This window comes from Phalaenopsis equestris, unplaced genomic scaffold, assembly GCF_001263595.1.
Source record: "Phalaenopsis equestris unplaced genomic scaffold, ASM126359v1 Scaffold000094, whole genome shotgun sequence".
NCBI classification, from domain to species: domain Eukaryota; kingdom Viridiplantae; phylum Streptophyta; class Magnoliopsida; order Asparagales; family Orchidaceae; genus Phalaenopsis; species Phalaenopsis equestris.
Window position 1 is genome coordinate 5,040,536 of NW_018164536.1, and position 19,320 is coordinate 5,059,855.

General features: G+C 37.0%; 1 protein-coding gene across 2 annotated transcripts in view; it reads left to right on the forward strand.

Annotated features, from left to right (window-relative positions):
- Positions 1-623: 623 nt before the first annotated feature.
- LOC110020335 (protein CHROMATIN REMODELING 4) overlaps positions 624-19,320 on the forward strand; it is a 23,120-nt gene continuing 4,423 nt past the window's right edge. Inside the window, exons 1-8 of one of the 2 annotated variants that reach the window (XM_020718399.1) lie at positions 624-953; positions 1,768-1,999; positions 8,327-8,428; positions 8,556-9,275; positions 12,799-12,900; positions 13,018-15,819; positions 17,332-17,489; positions 19,140-19,254. In XM_020718399.1, the coding sequence (XP_020574058.1) occupies positions 1,787-1,999; positions 8,327-8,428; positions 8,556-9,275; positions 12,799-12,900; positions 13,018-15,819; positions 17,332-17,489; positions 19,140-19,254 (4,212 nt within the window). In that variant the 5' untranslated portion in view covers positions 624-953; positions 1,768-1,786. The remainder of the gene's footprint in view (positions 954-1,767; positions 2,000-8,326; positions 8,429-8,555; positions 9,276-12,798; positions 12,901-13,017; positions 15,820-17,331; positions 17,490-19,139; positions 19,255-19,320) is intronic. The other variant, XM_020718398.1, reaches the window with a different exon arrangement.

The following is a 19,320-nucleotide window of genomic DNA, read 5'->3' on the forward strand; positions in this document are numbered from 1 at the left end:
ATATTAAATATTATAAATACAAATATGAAAATTTAAATATTAAATATATAAATATATCATAATTATATTATATTTATGTAAATGTCCGGAAACTCAAACCTCAACTAGAGGAGAAATTATTTCATACGGGCAGAGTATGCATAGATGAATGCGCTGTTTGATCTCCACCATGGATCACCGTGATCAATTTATTTCATAAAAAAAAATTTTAAAGTGGGGTCCACCAAAATAAATTTTTAGTGTAATCAACGGAAGAGATCAAACACCGCATGAAATAATTTTTTTAAACTAAAGCAAGTCATCACATACTCGGAACCCAAGAACGAAAATAAAATAAAATAAAATAAAATAAAAATAAAAATAAAAAACTACACGTGAAAGCCCGCCACAACGCAGCAAAAGGAATCATCCATAACATTCCTAACGAGATTTTATAAATCACTCTATTTTCACTCCAAAAAAAAAAAAAAAAAAAAACAAAAAAAAAAACCCGAAAAAAAAAAGCTTGAGGAGAAATGGCATCTCGATCTCTCCACTCGATTCCGATTCGAATCAATCGGACTCCTCGCCGCCGTCGGCCGCTCGCCGACGGCGATCGAAACCACATGCCTGCGGCCGCTCGCCGACGGCGATCGAAACCACATCCATCACCGCCAGCAAGTAAAAAGAGACCGCGAGCCGAGGGAGGACTGCTGCCTGCCCCCACCACGTGGCATCCCGTGATTGGTGCCGCACCTAGCGAAGTGCCGGGTCGCCCTCTCACGCCCAGCGTCTCTCTCTCTCTCTCTCTCATCCCTATACACCCTTTTCCATAGCGAGAGAGGGCAAAAGATGCTATTCCTTGTCCTTCTCCGCCTCAAGACCCGCTTGCGATTAGGGACGGGGGAGAAGAGATCTCGCCGCCGCGATTGAATCGCTTCCCATCTCCGGCCTTGACGGTCTCCTCGCTTCAGGTTTCGTGTTATCCGTCCAGTTTCGTTGCTTAATTTTGATTTCCATGGCCGGCCTTTGGGGTTTTCCATCTGTGTCCCGAGACCCGCCGTTTATTAGATGGATTTATGGTTTCTGTTGTCTGTTTCTGCTGGAAGATTTGTAGCAGGGGTATTAATTGGTTTGGATTTTGAAGGTTTGATTCCTTGGGTGGAATTGGTTGCAGTTGGGGGCTGCTGTTAGTGAGCGCTGTTGCTTTTGATGCTTTCTTTTGTAATGGATTAAGTGCTTCGGTATCTCGTTTCATAGGATGCTAATGTTCTTTCATTGCGTTCCGATTCACGTTCCGATTCACACGTTTTGGTCTGCACAGTTAAACTCTCTTGATTTGTTCAACTTCTATATCAACGTCCTATTTTTTTTTTTTTTAGTTTTTTTTATTCGGATTTTGAACTGTAGATGCAAGGTCCATGTTAAGGGTTGGTGTGAGAGGCAGTGCAAGGAAATTGGAATTGGGGCTACTAATTGGTATGGATATCGATGGTTTAATCTCTGAAAGAATTGTGTGAATTTACTGGAGAGCCCCCCGGCGGAGTGGCGAGGGGGGAAGAGATGGAGGGATGCGGGGGTGAAGAGATCTTGCTTTTCGATGCTTTTTTTTTAATGGATTGTGTACTCCCTCGTTTCTGTTTCTTATTTTATAGGCTTGGTTTTGCACAAATTTTCTACGCGATGCTTTAGATACATCTAGTTGTTCTGGTTTTTGTGTAACTCAATTTTGTTTTTGTTAGAGAGGTTTGGTTGATTAATATAATCACACCTTGTCTAAATTGTTAGTGATGCATACAGCACGGACATGTCTAACATGAAGGAAGGAAATTCATTAGATGATAAGATGATGGATAGCAATTGGGCACCAAAGCGCAAGAAGAAACGAAAAATATCTGGATTGGATGAAAGCACTAAGAAAGAAGAAATACTTGCAAAGCCTGAAAAGAACAGCTCTTCTTTTAGGAAAAAAATGAAGGAAAGCCATGATGCTTCCCTGAAATTGAAAGGGCATGATGGAGTAAGCTCTATCTTGTTTAATGCACTTTTTATGCTTTCTTTTTGTGCATACACTATAGTTTATCTTCTAAGCCTCTTGTGGAACTGTTAATTGGTATCATTAGTAATTTTTTTTGTTCAAACCGTCATTTCATATTGAATTATTAGTATTTTCCCAGAACAAAGCACAAAGTAAACCATACAGGGAAAACTTGATTGTTTGTTGCTCTGCTGTTTATTACAAATGATGTTGCTCGTTCCAATGAAGCATAAAACTCCTACAATTGTCTCACCTTTTTAGCATGTGTAGTAAATATAATAATGAACAAAAGGAAAATATAGGAATTAGCAACTTGTTTGCCTTCTTTTTCCATATCTGGCATTGACCATTTTATGAACTAAAGCATGCTAAGATCAACTTTAAGCTAAAGTTTATACTGGTTAGTATTTTGTGAAAATTTATTTTAGGAATTATATTAGATAGCATTTGCATTTTGTTAATTACTAAAGTGGGCCATAATTTGGTTTGGGCGGCTCTAGAAGTGTGTGGATAAGCAAGCAAACCAATTTCAAGTCGCGAGTGAGCAATAACTTTTTTTTTCTCCTTCGTTTAGACTTGCAACTTAGAACAAGAAAACAAAGTGCTTGGGAGGTTGATTGGAGCTAAATAGCTTCTTCATCATTTGGTGAGAGAAAACTTCCTCTTATGTTCTCTTTTAGCTTTCTATTGAGTAAGATTCCTCTAAGTTTGGTAATATCTTCTCTACTCTCTTTATTAGTTTCACGAGCATGAGGATTAGATATATGCTTGGTACACCCCTTTATTTGTATATCTCTATTTTCATTTGATAGTGGATATTTGTGCTCTTTTGCTCTATGATCATAGGTCATTTTCAATTGAGCCACACAAATATGGTTGTAGGTAATTTCAGCGTTTCAAATATGTTGCGAAACGTACGACAATTTCACATATTTGTGTGACATCACGTCTGTATTGTGTCAATTTTTTCAGGCAACTTTATGGTCACATAAGAGGTCTTTCTTGGGCATTTTTAGGCCTTTGAACGTGTAGATGGATTCAGCTTTATGAAAAAAGTGACATTCAAATGATATTGACTGTGGTCGAGGCATTGCAATCCATAATTCTATGGCGTCGTGTTTGCTGTTTTCCACTTGTTTTACTCAGTTGATGTGAATGCGGGGGATCATTTCTTTGGTATTTTTGACGCTCCTAATGCATTGATGGAGTTTGTTTAGCAAAATTGGGGATGACTGAATAATTTTGATTGCAATTGAGAAGTAGTGACTTCATTTTGCATAACGTTGCATCTGTCATCCATCTTCGATGTACTTTTTTGTGGAGCAAATATGGATGTCAACAGTACAAACTTATTGACGTTCTCACCTGTATACTTGTTTTATACTGCTCTATTTCACATTTGTGTGTGGTGCTAGTTTTGTGTGTCCTAGGTTATTCATTTCCTGTCATTGGTATCTCTGGATGAGAGCGTTTGTGGTCCTTGTACAATAGTATATTTGGGGATGTTGGTTTCTACCAAATTGCATTGCTAATTAATTGTTTTTTTTAAAGATAGAGAAGATAAATTATGATAATTTGATATAACAAAACTAAGAAGATTTATGGATAAAAGTTGATGAAATGAGTATTATGGTTATCAAGAATGATAGCGAGGTGTTTTTGTATGATGTTGTTATGAAGGCATAGAGAGTTGGCTTAAGAGAACTGTTGCATAGATTCATTCTTATAGGTTTGATGACAATTCCTAGGGGAACAACAAGTGAAAAATATGATTCTTGGTGAAATAATTTCTGTTAAAGCTTTGACATTCTCAAGCTTTCTTTTAAGTTCTTCGACCCCAGTTGTCAACTATCCCAAAGAATTTCTTAGTTTGGTGGTTCCTCATTGTTGTCCTGTGTTGTGAAAAAATGACGACAATAAAGTGAAAAATTGAACGAGAAAAATTGCATGCAGAAAAAACACCGAAGCGACACACAGATTTACGTGGTTCGACAAATTTGCCTACGTCCACGAAGCTGCAGAGGATTTATTTCTTCGAGAAATTACACCGAAATTACACTACACCGTCGAGCGTCTCGACGTTTACAAGAAAATATCTATTTTTTTCTTCACCTTCCTCTCTCTCTCTTCCTCTCTTTCTCTTAGCTCTCAAGATGACTTGGCTTGGCCTTGCTTGGCTTACATTTCTTTTAAATCAAAAGAGACTATCTGTAGAAACCATAAGAGCGGTAGGTGGGAGGTAGGTGAGCGGTAGGTGGGATGTGGTAGGTGAACGGTAGGTGGGTGTGGTAGGTGAGTGGTAGGTGAGATACTTAATTAAGAAACTAATTAAATTCAGTGGACAGGGTCTCCACATTACCCAACAATTCTCCCACTTAGAGACTGGGACACTGAATGCATCACCTACTAGCCACATCATCTACTAGCTGTACCGACCTTTTCCTCAAACATGATATCCTCCACCTCTGCAACTCGAAGCTCCTGTTTTCATGCTAGAAGACTAGCTGAAGTTGAGCATAACTTCAGCTTCTCACGAGTAACACCCTCAGTTGACATATCACCGTCAACGTAGCCTCGTATCACCAAGCTCTTCCTGGGTTACTCTTGTATCTGCTTACAACTCCTACTGCATGAGCAATATCCTGCCCCTGCTGAAAGCCCTTTTTAACAAGTTCAGCCTTGTACCTCCCTTGTACCTCTCTTGTACCTCTTACTACCACCAAACACAGTCTTCACCTGACACACAAACTTGTTATGCAATGCCTTATTATTTGGTGGAAGTTCTGCCACAAGTCTGATTCCCTGGTAGGGAATCTGTCACCTCCTTCTTGGTCAGCTCCCACTTGCTCAAATTTTTATCTTGTAAGATTTCTTTATAACTCTGTGTTTCTCCACCATTTGTCTGTACAAGGTATAATTTTCCTGCATTTGGTGCTCTGTCACTTTTCAGGAAATGGTCATTCTTCTGCTTCCCCATAATGCACCTCTGACTCATGTGTCCACGCTTGAGTAAACCTGTAGTCATATATAGTGTGTTAGTTTTCTTACTTTGAGTCATTACTAATGCTCATTTGATAACCTTCCAGGTGCTATCTGAGAACACCACTGAATGATCACCCTCATTGAGTTGCCCAACAGAGATGAGGTTTTTCTTTAACTCAGGAACGTGTCTGACCTTTTGCAATGTTTATTTGCTTTTATTAAGGAGTGTAATATTAATGTCTCCCATCCTCACTACGTCCAGAGCTTTTTCATCAGCCAGATGTACCTTCCCAAAGTTACCTGCAACATAATTTCACATAAACTTCAAGCGGGAAGATGTATGGAAGGAAGCTCCTGAATCCAGTATCAAGTCATCAACAGAACTGTGAACTGTCAGCAATAATGCATCATGTATTTCTTCAGTTACAACATTAGCGCCATCATTTTCCTTCTTTTTAGGATTCTTGCAGTTTATTTTTATGTGGCTAGTCTTGCCACAATTTCAACAGGTTGTCTGCTGACCAAATTTTGATTTTGATCTTTCTCTGTTTTTGTTATTGTCATGTAATCTCTCTCTGGAATCAACAATTAGTGCCGAAATCAAATCCGAGGTCTCGTTAGAATCTTTCCTGCGCACCTCCTCAGCCAAAATTAAATCACGAATATCATCATATTTCAGCTTAGATTTACCTGCAGAACTGTTAATTGCCATCATCATGGCTTCCTAACTATTTAGCAATGAAATCAACAATATCAGTGCACGTATCTCATCATCAAAATCAATTTCAATAGACGACAGTTGATTTGTGATAGTATTGAAATCATTCAGTTATTGAGCAACAGAGACACATTTTACCATCTACAAGTTGAATAATTTTTTCATCAAATGCACCTTGTTATTCGCCGATGGCTTTTCATACATACCTGATAAACTCGTCATGAGATCTGCAGTAGTCCTCTTCTTGATGACGTTGTGGGCAACCGATCTCGACAGGGCTAATCGTATAACCCCTAGAACCTGTCGATTAAACAAATTCCATTCCACCTCGTCCATCTTTTCTGGTCGCTTTCCCAATAACGAAAGATGAAGTTTCTTCCCATAGAAGTAGTCATCTATCTGCAAGTAGTTTCCCATAGAAGTAGTCATCTATCTGCATCCTCAAGTAAATAAAATCTATGCCATTGAACTTCTCAATCTCCGATGTCATCACTTCGTCTCCGTCCATCGTTCTTTCTTAGATTCAAACCCAAGGCTCTGATACCAGTTGTTGTGAAAAAACAACGACAATAAAGTGAAAAATGGAACGAGAAAAATTACACGCAGAAAAAACACCAAAACGACACATAGATTTACATGATTCGACAAATTTGCTTACATCCACAGAGCTGCAGAGAATTTATTTTTTTGAGGAATTACACCGTCGAGCGCATCGATGTTTACAAAAAAATCTCTATTTTCTTCTCCCCCTTCCTCTCTCTGTCTCTCTTCCTCTCTTTCTCTTAGCTCTCAAGATGACTTGGCTTGGCCTTGCTTGGTTTGCATTTTCTTTAAATCAAAAGAGACTATTTATAGAAACCATGAGAGCGGTAGGTGAGAGGTAGGTGAGCGGTAGGTGGGATGTGGTAGGTAAGCGGTAGGTGAGATACTTCATTAAAAAGCTAATTAAATTCGATGAACCTGGTCTCAACATTAACCAACAGTCCTGGAGGGTCACGATCTAGTATGTAAGTAGTCTCTCATTTATACAATTTTATTTTTTAAATATTGAGTTTTTAGGATTTTAGGAGCGGAGACATTAAAGAAAGATGAAAACAATATTTTGAGGAGTTACTCAATGAGTGTTTGAAAAATGAAACATTTTAAGAAAAACACAATGACATAAATTCCTTGCATTTTAATCTAGAGAGGGAAGTCGAAATGGCTATATGGCAGTTTAAAAAAAAACAAAAAACAAAAACAGAGCATTTTGACCAAAAGAAATATAATCGAACATGAAAATTCACTGGAGGAATTTTGATTATATTGTCAATGATCATTTAATGAAAATATACATAATCAATTCTTCTTAGTTGAATTGAACATCTAGCCATGAAAATTTTTAGTTAATTATGTAATCAAAATTATAAAAAACATTTTGAAGAAGTAAACTTGTCTTATGAATTCCACAAAAGCTGAAGGGTGAAAAAATGAAGAGGAATATTGCGTCATGATAAAAAGCATACTGCCACCAACTACTTGTTAAGTGATGTTGCCTTTGATCGCGAAGTGAGTGTTAAAGATTCAATTCGTTGCCAAAAAAGAATAATATTACAGTGGATCCTAGTGAAAAGTTGATTGCCTGGCCTTATCGAAACATTATAGAATCTGATCTCGTTATTTGTACTTGTGACCTTTAGAATCCTCTTATATTAATTTAGGTTATTGAACTTAGTTTATGTTGAACATACCAATTATAGCATATTCTCATTTATGGCAGTCAGGAAGAAGTTTATGTAATAGAGAAAATTATCCTTCTTGTTTCTTTTGATATGGATGATGGCAGATGATTGAGACCCAAAATACTTAGTTTTTGAGTGCTAGATAGAAAGTCTTAACATATGGCTAATTCTTATAGGTTTTTCATGATGCAATGATATGCAGATGTAGGGCCTAATTCTGACGACGGTTAATGATAACAACTTTTTGTTGAGTGGAGCTTTATGACAAGGCTCTTCATTATGGTCAATTGAAATTCTCTTTCATCGTGACTTTGAAATAGTAGTGTCTTATTGACGAAGTAGTTCTTAAATTATCATTAATTTTATTTTATTGATTTTATTATTTCTATCATAGTTTTTAGTAAATAACATAACCAACTATTGCTATTATAAGTGTCGCTATTGTCACTATGGTGAGTGTTACGATAATTTGTATTAAGTTATTCTCCACAACTTCAAGATGCAACTATACTATTCCAATTGCTTATCCCCTGTTGTTTATCCCCTGTTTTTAATGTTGTTAATGTTATTTGTTCAAATTGAAATGTCTTGTTGTCCTTTTTTTTTTTTGGAAGAAGCAAAATTGAAAACTTAACCTTTAATTTTTTGGGGTCATTTTATGGTTAGATTTAATAATTTTTCCATAGTATTGTCTTATCCAATCATAGTTTTCTGAGAGTTGACCCCCAAGACAGATATTCAGCTGTTTTTACTGTTGTTTTGTCTTCTTTACATTGTCAAACGATGGCTGTAGAATTTTCTTGTGTTTTTCCTAAATATGATATAACTATAGCGCCACCTTTGTGTTGATCTTTTTGTCCTCAAACCGTGTCTCTTTCCTTTCTGCAGCATTATTTTGAGTGTGAAGAGTGCAAAGTTGGTGGAAATTTGCTATGTTGTGATAGTTGTTCCCTTTCCTACCATCTCGATTGCCTTAGCCCACCACTTAAGGTATTGTTTGATTACTTATCTTTTTGCTTTTCATATAGTTTTATTTTTATTTTTTCATTTTTTTGAATTATTCTTTTGTTCTTTAGGTGCTGACTTTTCTCTTTTGGTGATTTTTAATTTTTGCAAGCATGCTCCGGCAGGGAAGTGGCAATGCTCAAAATGTTGTTCTCAAACAGAGGATTCAAAATCGATTGCCCTACAAACCGTTACAAGACGGGTAAGAAGTAGAAACACGCTTCAGAAAGCAAAAGATATGCTTAGTAGCTCTAGTCACGACAAGGTATCACATTCCAAAAAGGGTTCTCTAGGAATGAATAAATCAAGTAGCCAAGGGGATGATACTTTCTTAAATGGAAGTACAGCATTTACGAAGAAAGCTAGTTCATGCCGTTCTAAGTCATCTAGCATGAAATCAAAGCCTTCCGGTGACAGTACTTTGACGGCCGGGATATCAACAACAGAAGATAGTGAAACAAAGAAAAAAGCTGTCTCACTTCCACGGAAGAATATAAATGAACACAAGACAATTAGTTCTCTTGTAAAATCGTTAAAATTCAGTGTCAGTGACAAGTTATCCAAAGAGAGATCAGATGAATACATAAATGAAAATCAAGACAATAAGCTTGATCTTTCAGTGGCTCTATCTTCTTGCATATCAAAGAAAAGTAGGAAAATGAATTACAGGGCTGACAAGAATAAGAGAACTAAATCTAACAATGTAAAACGTGCTGGATATAATTCCAATGACCAATATGGGGATGGTTCTCCTTGTCCTGAATCTAATGAATCCAATGAGGCAAAGCAGGAAACAAGATTGCTGAGCTCTCCGAGGAAAGAACAATTGGAGGTTGCTTTCATCCTGCAACTCATACTGTTTTAGCATATGGAACAGTTTCTTATAACCTCCATTAATTCCTTTACTTTCAGTTTGTTAGTGTTATTAAATATCCCAATTATTTCCCTTTCTTTCCTCCAATCACTGTGAGTCCTTTTTTTTGTTTTTGTTTTTATCCTTTACCCCCTTTATTTATAAGCAAAGCATTGGTAGAATTTTGCTTACTCTATACGCACATTCAAAGTTTTTAACGTCAACAAAACGGCAGAACATGTAAACCACTGTTTTCTGTGGCTGCTTGACACTACATGACTGAATTCAGAAATAGAGAAGTACAATTACTTAAATGGAAATATAAATAGCAACACACACAACGAAACACAATTAGGATTGTACCCCAAGGGGGGTGATGGTGGTCAGTGAGGGTCTGAAAGGTGGTAGGTGGTGGAAAAGGGTGGTTGGCAAGCATAAAGAGCGATGAGACTGTTTCCCAGTTTTCGGACAGGAAACAAGCTGTCAGAATCGATGCAGAGGGGCTGTGTAGATTGGCAACAGCCAAGGAGCGGGTGATGTGGGGTTGGTGGCAGCAAAGGGGAAGGGGAGGAGCGGCTGGGGAGGCAGGAACAGCAGTGGACGGCTGCCCGGGGGAGTTGGGATGAAGTATAACAGCAGCTAGAGTGGGTTTCAGGTAGCGGCAGTGTGTAGGGGGCGTCGGGACAGCAAGAAAAGCATCAGCGATACTGATAGCTGGATGACAGTTGAAATAGTGAGGCGAGAGAGGGAAAAGTTGCGACAGCGAACGTGGAGGGCTGATACTGCAATGGCAGCGAAGATGAGGGAGGGGAAGGCGATGGCGGCGACTGGAATTGCAAAAAAGAACAATCGGAATGATGCTACGTGTAGGAGTGTAAACGAGCTGAGCTTGAACGAGCCCAAGGCTTGTTCGTGTTCGTCTCATTAATTTTTTTCTTAATGTTCGGCTCGTGCTCTAAATAGCTCGTGAGTAGTCTATTCGTGCTCGGCTCAATTCAAACTCATTTTTTTGATTTAAGCTCGTGTTTGAGCTTGAATTAAATTTCAAAAATTATTATTTATTTTTAAACATTTTCAGAGGCTTCGTAGGTATCACAAACATGCAAAGCTGAAAGTTTTTTATTTCCTATCTTTCATTTTTACATTTATAATGGAATATTTAAGAAATATTTTCTTCAATGTCCCGGATCAGGTATGTATATTTTTCTTTAGAATGTGAAGGAAAGGTTTAGCTTCTGCTTTTATAGCGTTTTTCTCACACCTTCTCTTCAGCCTTCCCGCTGCGGGACTAAACTCTAGAGTGTGGGATTACACATTTACGCATGCGTCTCCGCATGCAGCCAAGCCACAACTCCATAATGGGAGACCTGTAAACCACATGCAGTTTTTTTTTCTTAAATTTTAAGTGCAGGCTTGCAGGGTGGGTCCGTTGGTGGGGGCGAGAGGGCGAGAGACGGGATTCTAGAAAGGAAATCTATGGGTGTTTACACATATACCAGCTAATTCTTATGTATTTACATACCGAACACCTAAATGCACAAAATACACCTAGGCAAAGCCGATTTTAGAAAAACGTTGGGAACATTTATATGCATACCACCCAAATCTTATGTATTTATATTTCTGACATCTAAATTTTATTTCTTATATTTATAAAAATTAAAATTTTGATATTAAATCATCGATAGCATAATTTTAATTTTTATACATTAATTATTAATTATTTAATTATTTCAAGCTAGAATGAGACGAACACGAACAAACACAAGAACAAACTTATCTGTATTCGACTTGTTTATAAATTGAAATAAAAAATATTATTCGTGTTCGACTCGTTTACTTAACGAAAGAATCTAACAAGAGCTACTTATTGAGCCGAGCACGAGCTGTTCGCAAATGACAAGGTGTTATGACATCCCTAGCTGCGGGCGACTACAACGAGATACGAAGACCGAGAGTGACATGACAAGGATGTGGAAGGTTATATGGAAGATAATCATCATCTCGGGAGAGATGTACCAGCGCGTCACCCTCCAAACTCTTGGAAAAAGCCCTTGAAGGGAGAAAACGAATGTCAGTGGCTGCCTAAATAAATTAATGCCAAAAACTGAAATCTAATCCCAAATAAAACACATATATAAGAAATGACTAGAAATGAATGAAAGGAAAGAATGAAATTTGTAGAGAAAAAGGAAACCAAGCCTTTTCGGTGGCACTCCCGCCCTTTGTACTTTTGTCAACGATATCGAGCCGTTGTAGCACTTGGCAGGGTACCCATTGTATGTCATCCATAGAAAATTCTGATTAAGTTCTGACAATTGTCTCTTCGGCGGTGTGGTTAAGGTTTGGGTTTAGGTAGGTGAAAGAGGGTGTATAGGAATTATATAGGCTGTGAACGAAAATTTTTTGTTGGCTGCTTTGAAAATTCAGCAAAGGGAAGGAATTTTGTGTGGAGATGGGGTGTTGAGTATTGGGGATGCTAGAAACCCTAGGATAGGATTAGGGTTAGGCTAGCTCGGATATCAAATAATATCGGAGCTAACCCAATCAATGATAAGAAAAACAAAATATTATTGCTGAATTTAGAATTAGAGAAGTACAATCAAATAAACAGAAATATAAATAACAACAGACAACACAAACATAATTGGGATTGTATCACAAGTGGGGTTGTGGTGTTCGGTGAGGGACTGGAAGGTGGCAGGTGGTGGAAAAGGGTGGTTGACAAGTAGAAACAACTTCGAGATTGTTTCCCAGGTTCCAGACAACAAACAAGCTGCCAAAATCGATGCGGGAGGGCGAAGAGGAGGGAGGGGAAGGCGATGGTGGCTGCTGAAACTGCAGAAAACAGCAACTAGAATGCTGTTGCATGCAGCTGCCGCAAGATATGGAGACCGAGAGTGACGTGGGGAGGATGTGGAAGCGGATAGGGAAGATAATCACCACCTCAGGATAGAGATACAACCAGAGCACCTCCTAAACTCTCAGATACAACCATTGAATGGAGAAAACAGGCGCCAACGACTGTCTTAAACAAACTCACGCTAAAAATTGAAATTTAAACTCTAATACAATACTTTTATAGGAAAGGACTTGATAGGAAATAATGAAATTTTTTAAAGAAGAAGGAACCGAGCCTGCACACCCCGCATCACAAATATATGCTGGCTTTTTGATTTATTATGTATTCATGAATGCATTCATGGAATTCACAATTTCTTTTGATCTTTAAGCTATTGTCTCAACTAGCTATGAAAATAATTTTATACGTCATTGGAAAAATAGGGACCGTTTTTATTCATGATATCGAGGCATTATTGGGATTACGTTCACTACTGCTTTGAGCAGTTTCTTATTAATTAATATATGCAGTTTTTTTTTTTTTTTATATGACGCTGATATAGTTAATCTTTGAGCAGTTTCTTATTAATTAATATATGCAGTTTTTTTTTTTTTTTATGACGCTGATATAGTTAATTGTTTACTTGTGCTCATCATGCAGACCTCTCACGTAAAATCATCTTTATCACTTGACGTTGGAACTGGAGAATATGTTGAGAAGAAACTGAATAGTAAGGAGAATTCTTCTAGTGAAGTTCAACAGGTAAATCCGCTCCATTTTATAAAGAATTTTCTAAATTGAATGATGATTTAAAGATAGCTGCCTTTTATGATTACATGTCAATGCAGTAAAGTTACATTCTTTCTTTTGTTTGGAAAGGTTGACCGCATTTTAGGGTGTCGTGTTCAAAGTTGTTCTTCACAAGTTGATCGGACAAATGCAATTACCACTTCTCAAACAGAAAAACAAGAAGAATGTGAAACAGAAATGCTGAAAAGCGAACTACCATTTTCTAATTTATCTAGCCAAGGAAATCAAGACCAATTTGATGATTGTTGTGAGGATAGTAGAGCCAAGTACATCAAGGATTCGGAATCTGCTCTGGATAAGAATCATCAAGGCGTTGCAAATCCATATGCTCGAAAAATTTTTGGGGATAGCTCCAATGAGTTGGATGCAAATGTTAAGGGAAAAGTATTTACTACTTGTGAGCACATTCGTAGCGCCAAAATCATTGTTTCACAGCCTTCCATGGCTAATTGTACGACTAGCAATGTGATTAACTTTCCTAAGGTCCATGTTACTGGTGATGTAATTGAAGAACGAGCTGCTAAAAATGGTTCAGAAGGGGGCATAGTTGTAAAATATCTTTCAGAAAATTGCATTGATCAGCATACTTTAGTCACTGACTTGCCAGTTACTTGTGAGCCACAGGGTATCCATTTGATGGGTGTGGTTTCTAAATCAGATCAGAGTGTTGAAAATGTTATGCTGAATCAACCAGTATCGGACTTGAGGCCTGGCGAAAATGACGCTGTTATTTATGAATTTTTGGTAAAGTGGGTAGGTAAATCAAACATACATAACTGCTGGGTGTCTGAAAATCAGTTGAAGCTTTTAGCTAAGAGAAAATTGGAGAATTATAAAGCGAAGTACGGAACTGCTATCATAAATATATGTGAAGATCAATGGTGTCGGCCACAGCGTATTATTTCTTTACGTGAATCTGCTACTGGCGGAGAAGCTTTAGTTAAATGGTGTGGCCTCCCTTACGATGAATGCACCTGGGAAAAATTAGATGACAATTTAGTTCAAACTTCTTGCCATCTTATTTCTCAGTTCAAACAGTTTGAAACTCAGGCTTTAGACAACGATGTTAGAAATGAAATTGTCAAAAGGGAAATCCAGGAAGTAATTTCATTGCCAGAGCAACCAAAAGAGCTAAAAGGAGGATTATTATTTCCGCATCAGTTAGAGGCTTTAAATTGGCTTCGTAGATGTTGGCACAAGTCAAAAAATGTTATTCTTGCTGATGAAATGGGGCTTGGCAAAACAGTGTCTGCTTGTTCTTTCATTTCATCGTTATTTTTTGAATTTAAAGTTAAGTCACCTTGCCTTGTCTTAGTTCCTCTCTCCACAATGCCAAATTGGCTAGCAGAATTTTCATCATGGGCTCCACATTTGAATGTCGTGGAGTATCATGGCTGTGCAAAAGCAAGATCCATAATAAGGCTACATGAGTGGCATGCTGTTGTTCCAGATAAGTCTCATAAGAGGACTAAATCATATAAATTTAATGTTTTGCTGACAACTTATGAGATGATTCTTGCCGACTCATGTCATCTACGTGGAGTTACATGGGAGCTTCTTATTGTTGATGAGGGCCATCGGCTGAAAAATTCTGGAAGTAAACTTTTTGGCCTGCTTAATTCATTTTCTTTCCAACACCGTGTCCTATTGACTGGAACTCCTTTACAGAATAACATTGGGGAGATGTATAATTTACTGAACTTTTTACAGCCTGTCTCATTCCCCTCTCTCTCTGCTTTTGAAGAGAAGTTCAGTGACCTTCCGACAGCTGAAAGAGTTGAAGAGTTGAAAAAGCTCGTTGCGCCTCATATGCTCCGGAGACTTAAAAAAGATGCTATGTTGAACATCCCTCCTAAAACTGAGAGGATGGTTCCTGTTGAGTTGACATCGATACAGGCTGAGTACTACCGCGCAATGCTAACCAAGAATTATCAAATATTACGTAACATTGGGAAAGGGGTTGCTCAGCAGTCAATGCTAAACATTGTTATGCAGCTACGCAAGGTTTGCAATCATCCATATCTCATTCCTGGAACAGAACCAGACACTGGTTCTGTAGAGTTCCTACAGGAGATGCGCATAAAAGCATCAGGAAAACTTACTTTGTTGCATTCAATGCTCAAAATTCTACATAAGGATGGGCATCGTGTGCTTATCTTTTCACAGATGACCAAACTTCTTGATATACTTGAAGATTACCTTACTGTAGAGTTTGGTCATGGAACATTTGAACGAGTAGATGGCTCAGTATCAGTCACAGATCGTCAAGCGGCAATTGCTCGTTTCAACAACAATAAAACTCGTTTTGTGTTCCTATTGTCAACTCGTTCTTGTGGACTTGGGATAAATTTGGCTACTGCAGACACTGTTATTATATATGATTCTGATTTCAATCCTCATGCTGATATACAGGCAATGAATAGAGCTCATAGAATTGGGCAGTCAAAAAGGCTACTTGTTTACAGGCTTGTAGTTCGAGCTAGCGTTGAGGAGAGAATACTGCAACTTGCTAAGAAGAAATTGATGCTTGATCAACTATTTGTGAACAAGTCGGGATCTCAAAAGGAAGTGGAAGACATTCTTCGCTGGGGAACAGAGGAACTTTTTGGTGATTTTGATGGTGTAAATGGTCAAGATGCTAACGATAATTCTATTAGCAAAGTCGATAATAATGCATATTTAATGCACAAGCATAGAAGAAGAATTGGTGGCTTGGGAGATGTTTACAAGGACAGGTGCACTGATGGTGGCATGAAAATTTTGTGGGATGAAAGTGCGATATCAAAATTACTTGATCGTTCTGACCTTCAAACAAGTGTATCAGAGAACACTGATGGTGATTTTGATGGCGACTTGCTTGGTTCTGTGAAAGTGAGTCCTTGCATGTGGTTGCTTGTTTCATTATTTCATGACATTCTTCATTCATTGAACATTGTTTGATAACATATTTTTTATTATCCTTCATTGTTTTTTCTTAAGGTGCATGTAATTTACTCCATAATTTTTGCAGCTTCTTTTCCCAAGGCTATTAATATAATTATATAAGTAGTTATCCAAGTTGATACCTTATCTTTCCAAAAATTTCATAAATGCTATGTTGACATTTTTTAATTATATTCTAATGAAAAATTAGTTTTTACTAAAAAAATATTTTCAAGTTTTATTATGTTACCTTGTTTTGTTTATTGGTTTTGTGAGATTGTTCTGTAGATTGATATTTAATTTTCATGCATATTTTGAATGCTGGTGTTTGGAACTTTATTCTAATATCTCCCAGCTTCTGCTAATGAACTGAAAAAACTCATTATTACTTCTTCAATACCTTAAAAGTAGTATGCATTTTTCCCTCCACTCTGACCGTGGCATTGAAATTTTCTGTGCTTTTAAGCCTTCTTTGCAATTCCTTTGATATGGGCCAGGGCTATGTTTACTTTTTTTTTTTTAATTCTGGTTTAGTTGGATGTTTTAAAAGATGCAGTTGTTTCTGTTTTCTATCTTCATGATTTGTTGGGTTGGCTTAAGGTTCATCTCAAAGCTAATCTACTCTTGGATCAATATTGTTCTGACTGTACCAAGTTCATACTTGCCTCATTTTGATTTATGTAGCAATTCCTCTCCATCTTATGCGTCTTGAAAAATTCATTATGCTTCTTTATGCATTGGTGCATCCAGTTTCTATAGTAATAAATAAACTAACATAAAGAACGTAGCCATGGCCCACATCACATGAGCTATATGTAATTCAAAATTTCAGCATTTCATAACAATAGAATCAAGTAGCATTTCATCTTCATTTTATTTACAACATCGAATGAAACGGGCGTGGATGGATGGTTTAATATTTGCATTATGTCAGATCTGTATAGAAACATAGATATTAATGGGCTTAAAATTAAGAGCAATAGTTGTCGTGGACTTACATTGTATACTAGTGTGGTGTAACAAAGGGATAATAATTTTTGTAAATAATTTTTTTATTGGACCTAGAAGAACTTTGTAAGTATAGAAAATTCTCAAATTCAACTTGCAATTGTTTTAGAAAATGATTACTTTATTCATTTTTAAACAGTACATCATCTGATGGGAGATTTGAATCGAAATCCAAACCTGAATACAGTGATGTCAAAATTCATATCTTTATGTATCAACTTGTAGCTTTTTAACATTTACTTGGAATTGCCTTGAACTTTTTTGTTCGATTTTTATTTTGATTAGTCAAATTGGGAGTCAGCGTAAGCAGATAATATTGTGCTTGTAATCTTTGAATTTATTCCTATTTCCACTATCATTGTCATTCAACTATTGGTGCATATTTTCTTTTTGATCAGAAAGTATCATTCAATCCTTTTCTAGTTTAATAAGGTCGATTCATTTTTTTTCTAGTCTTTGGATTGGAGCGATGAGCAGCTAAATGAAGAACCTGGTGGAACTGAGATGATAGCTGATCTTTCTGGTGATGGCGGTGAGCCATATGTGACCCAGGAAGATGATACAAACACTGTCTCAGAGGAAAATAAATGGGACAGGCTTTTACGTGACAGGTGATAAATTGATACTAGATACCACTAAGTAGGAGTTTTTTTTTTTCGTGGTCTTGTTCCCTCCTGTCTTTCTTTAATTTTAAACTATAATAAATGAAATAAAGCAGATATAGCTTCCTATGAATTTTATGTTCCAGTCTTGCATTACTTTTTGGCATGCAATGGACACTAATGGTGGTGATGTTAACGGATAGTTACATTTGGTTTTCTCAACGAGGGTCCTTTAAGGCTTCTTTAGTTATTTCCTACATCATGAGATTAATCTGGTAATACTTTTGATTCTCTTAAATGGGGTACTTTAGTGTTCGTACATTATCTTCTTTCTTCCACTTTTTTATTCTTTAATATTTTTACTGACACTCCCCCAATGTTATTTGGCTACCAAGCAAGCGAAGTCTCACTTCTTGTTATGAAGGCTTGTCAACTGGCATCTTTTTTTTTTTTTTCTTTACTGGAAGGTATTTTAACCGTGCTTCGTGAATGGACTGCATGATTTTACTGTCGAAAACTAGTGTAAATATATATTGCTGAGTGGACGATGGATACTCCGTTTTTTTGCTAAATTGCTTTATTTATATTTTGTCAACTGAGCTACCATCATTTATATATTCTGGTGATTACGTTAATCCGGCCATAGGATTATAAAATTTTCTTCTAATATCTAGTTTAAAAAAAGGGGGAAATACATTTTGATTTTTACTCAGAAAATTCTCAACAGATGCCATGGAGACTAACCTATGTGCGGAGCTTTTAGGATAAGCTTGAGCTGAAGTAAATCTTAAGCATTGTTTTGGTATTCTTCAGAAACTTTGCCCAAAACTTGCCCTGGAGGGTGAATCACTTTGGGTGCAAGTAGGCCTCAATACAACAAGCTGTAGACCCATTCAACACCCAATCATAAGATAATAGATTGAAAAAAGTTAATATATCGAAAGCATATTTTGTAAAACCTAAATTTATTATACTTCTGTGGGACCTCCATTTTATATGAGAGTTATCCTGTTCATCCACCAGTACCCCTTCTATTAGATATTTTTTGAGTCAGTCGAGTTCATATACAACAGACACTAAAGAGTTTACTTGCTATGGCACCAACTTGCGATATGGTTGAGCTTGCATACTGTTGTGACAGCAAAATTGCAATGGTAGTTGGGCCTACTAGAACCATGGCAATTTTACTGCTTGTAGAGGAGTTTTGGGCCACTAGTGTATGAAGTTGTGGGTATACAACTACTGGGCTTGACACAAAGTACAGAGATTTATTTTCGACCAAAAATCTTAAGCCAATAGTTGAGTAGCTATGACTAGTAAATTTTAAAACCATCAACCATCTCAATGGGAGACTAGTCCTAGAAACAGAACAATCATTCTTTCTGATGACCTGCAAGAGCAAACTCGATTCTTTGAAAAATCACGGGAGTTTCATTGAACTTATTTGTGAAATGCCTTCCTCTATTTCATTTATTTATCCTTATTATTTATGTTTAATGAGCAGTATTTTTCAGTGAATATAGTCTAATATATGAAAATTTCTGAAACATCTATATGCTTGGCATGTTACGTTCATTAATGTTACTTTTAACAAAATTTTCATTTAGGTTATCTAAGGGATTTTGATTGATAACTCATTATTATTTTTTTGAATTTTAGGTGGGAAAAATATCAACTTGAGGAAGAAGAAGCTCTTGGTCGAGGAAAGCGCTTGAGGAAAGCAGTTTCTTACAGGGAAACTGTTACTTCCATTATCTGTGAAGCTTTAAGTGAGGTGAGCATACTTTTATTATACAAAACCAACTTTATGGCGATGTTTTTTTTTTGTGGGGGTGGGGGT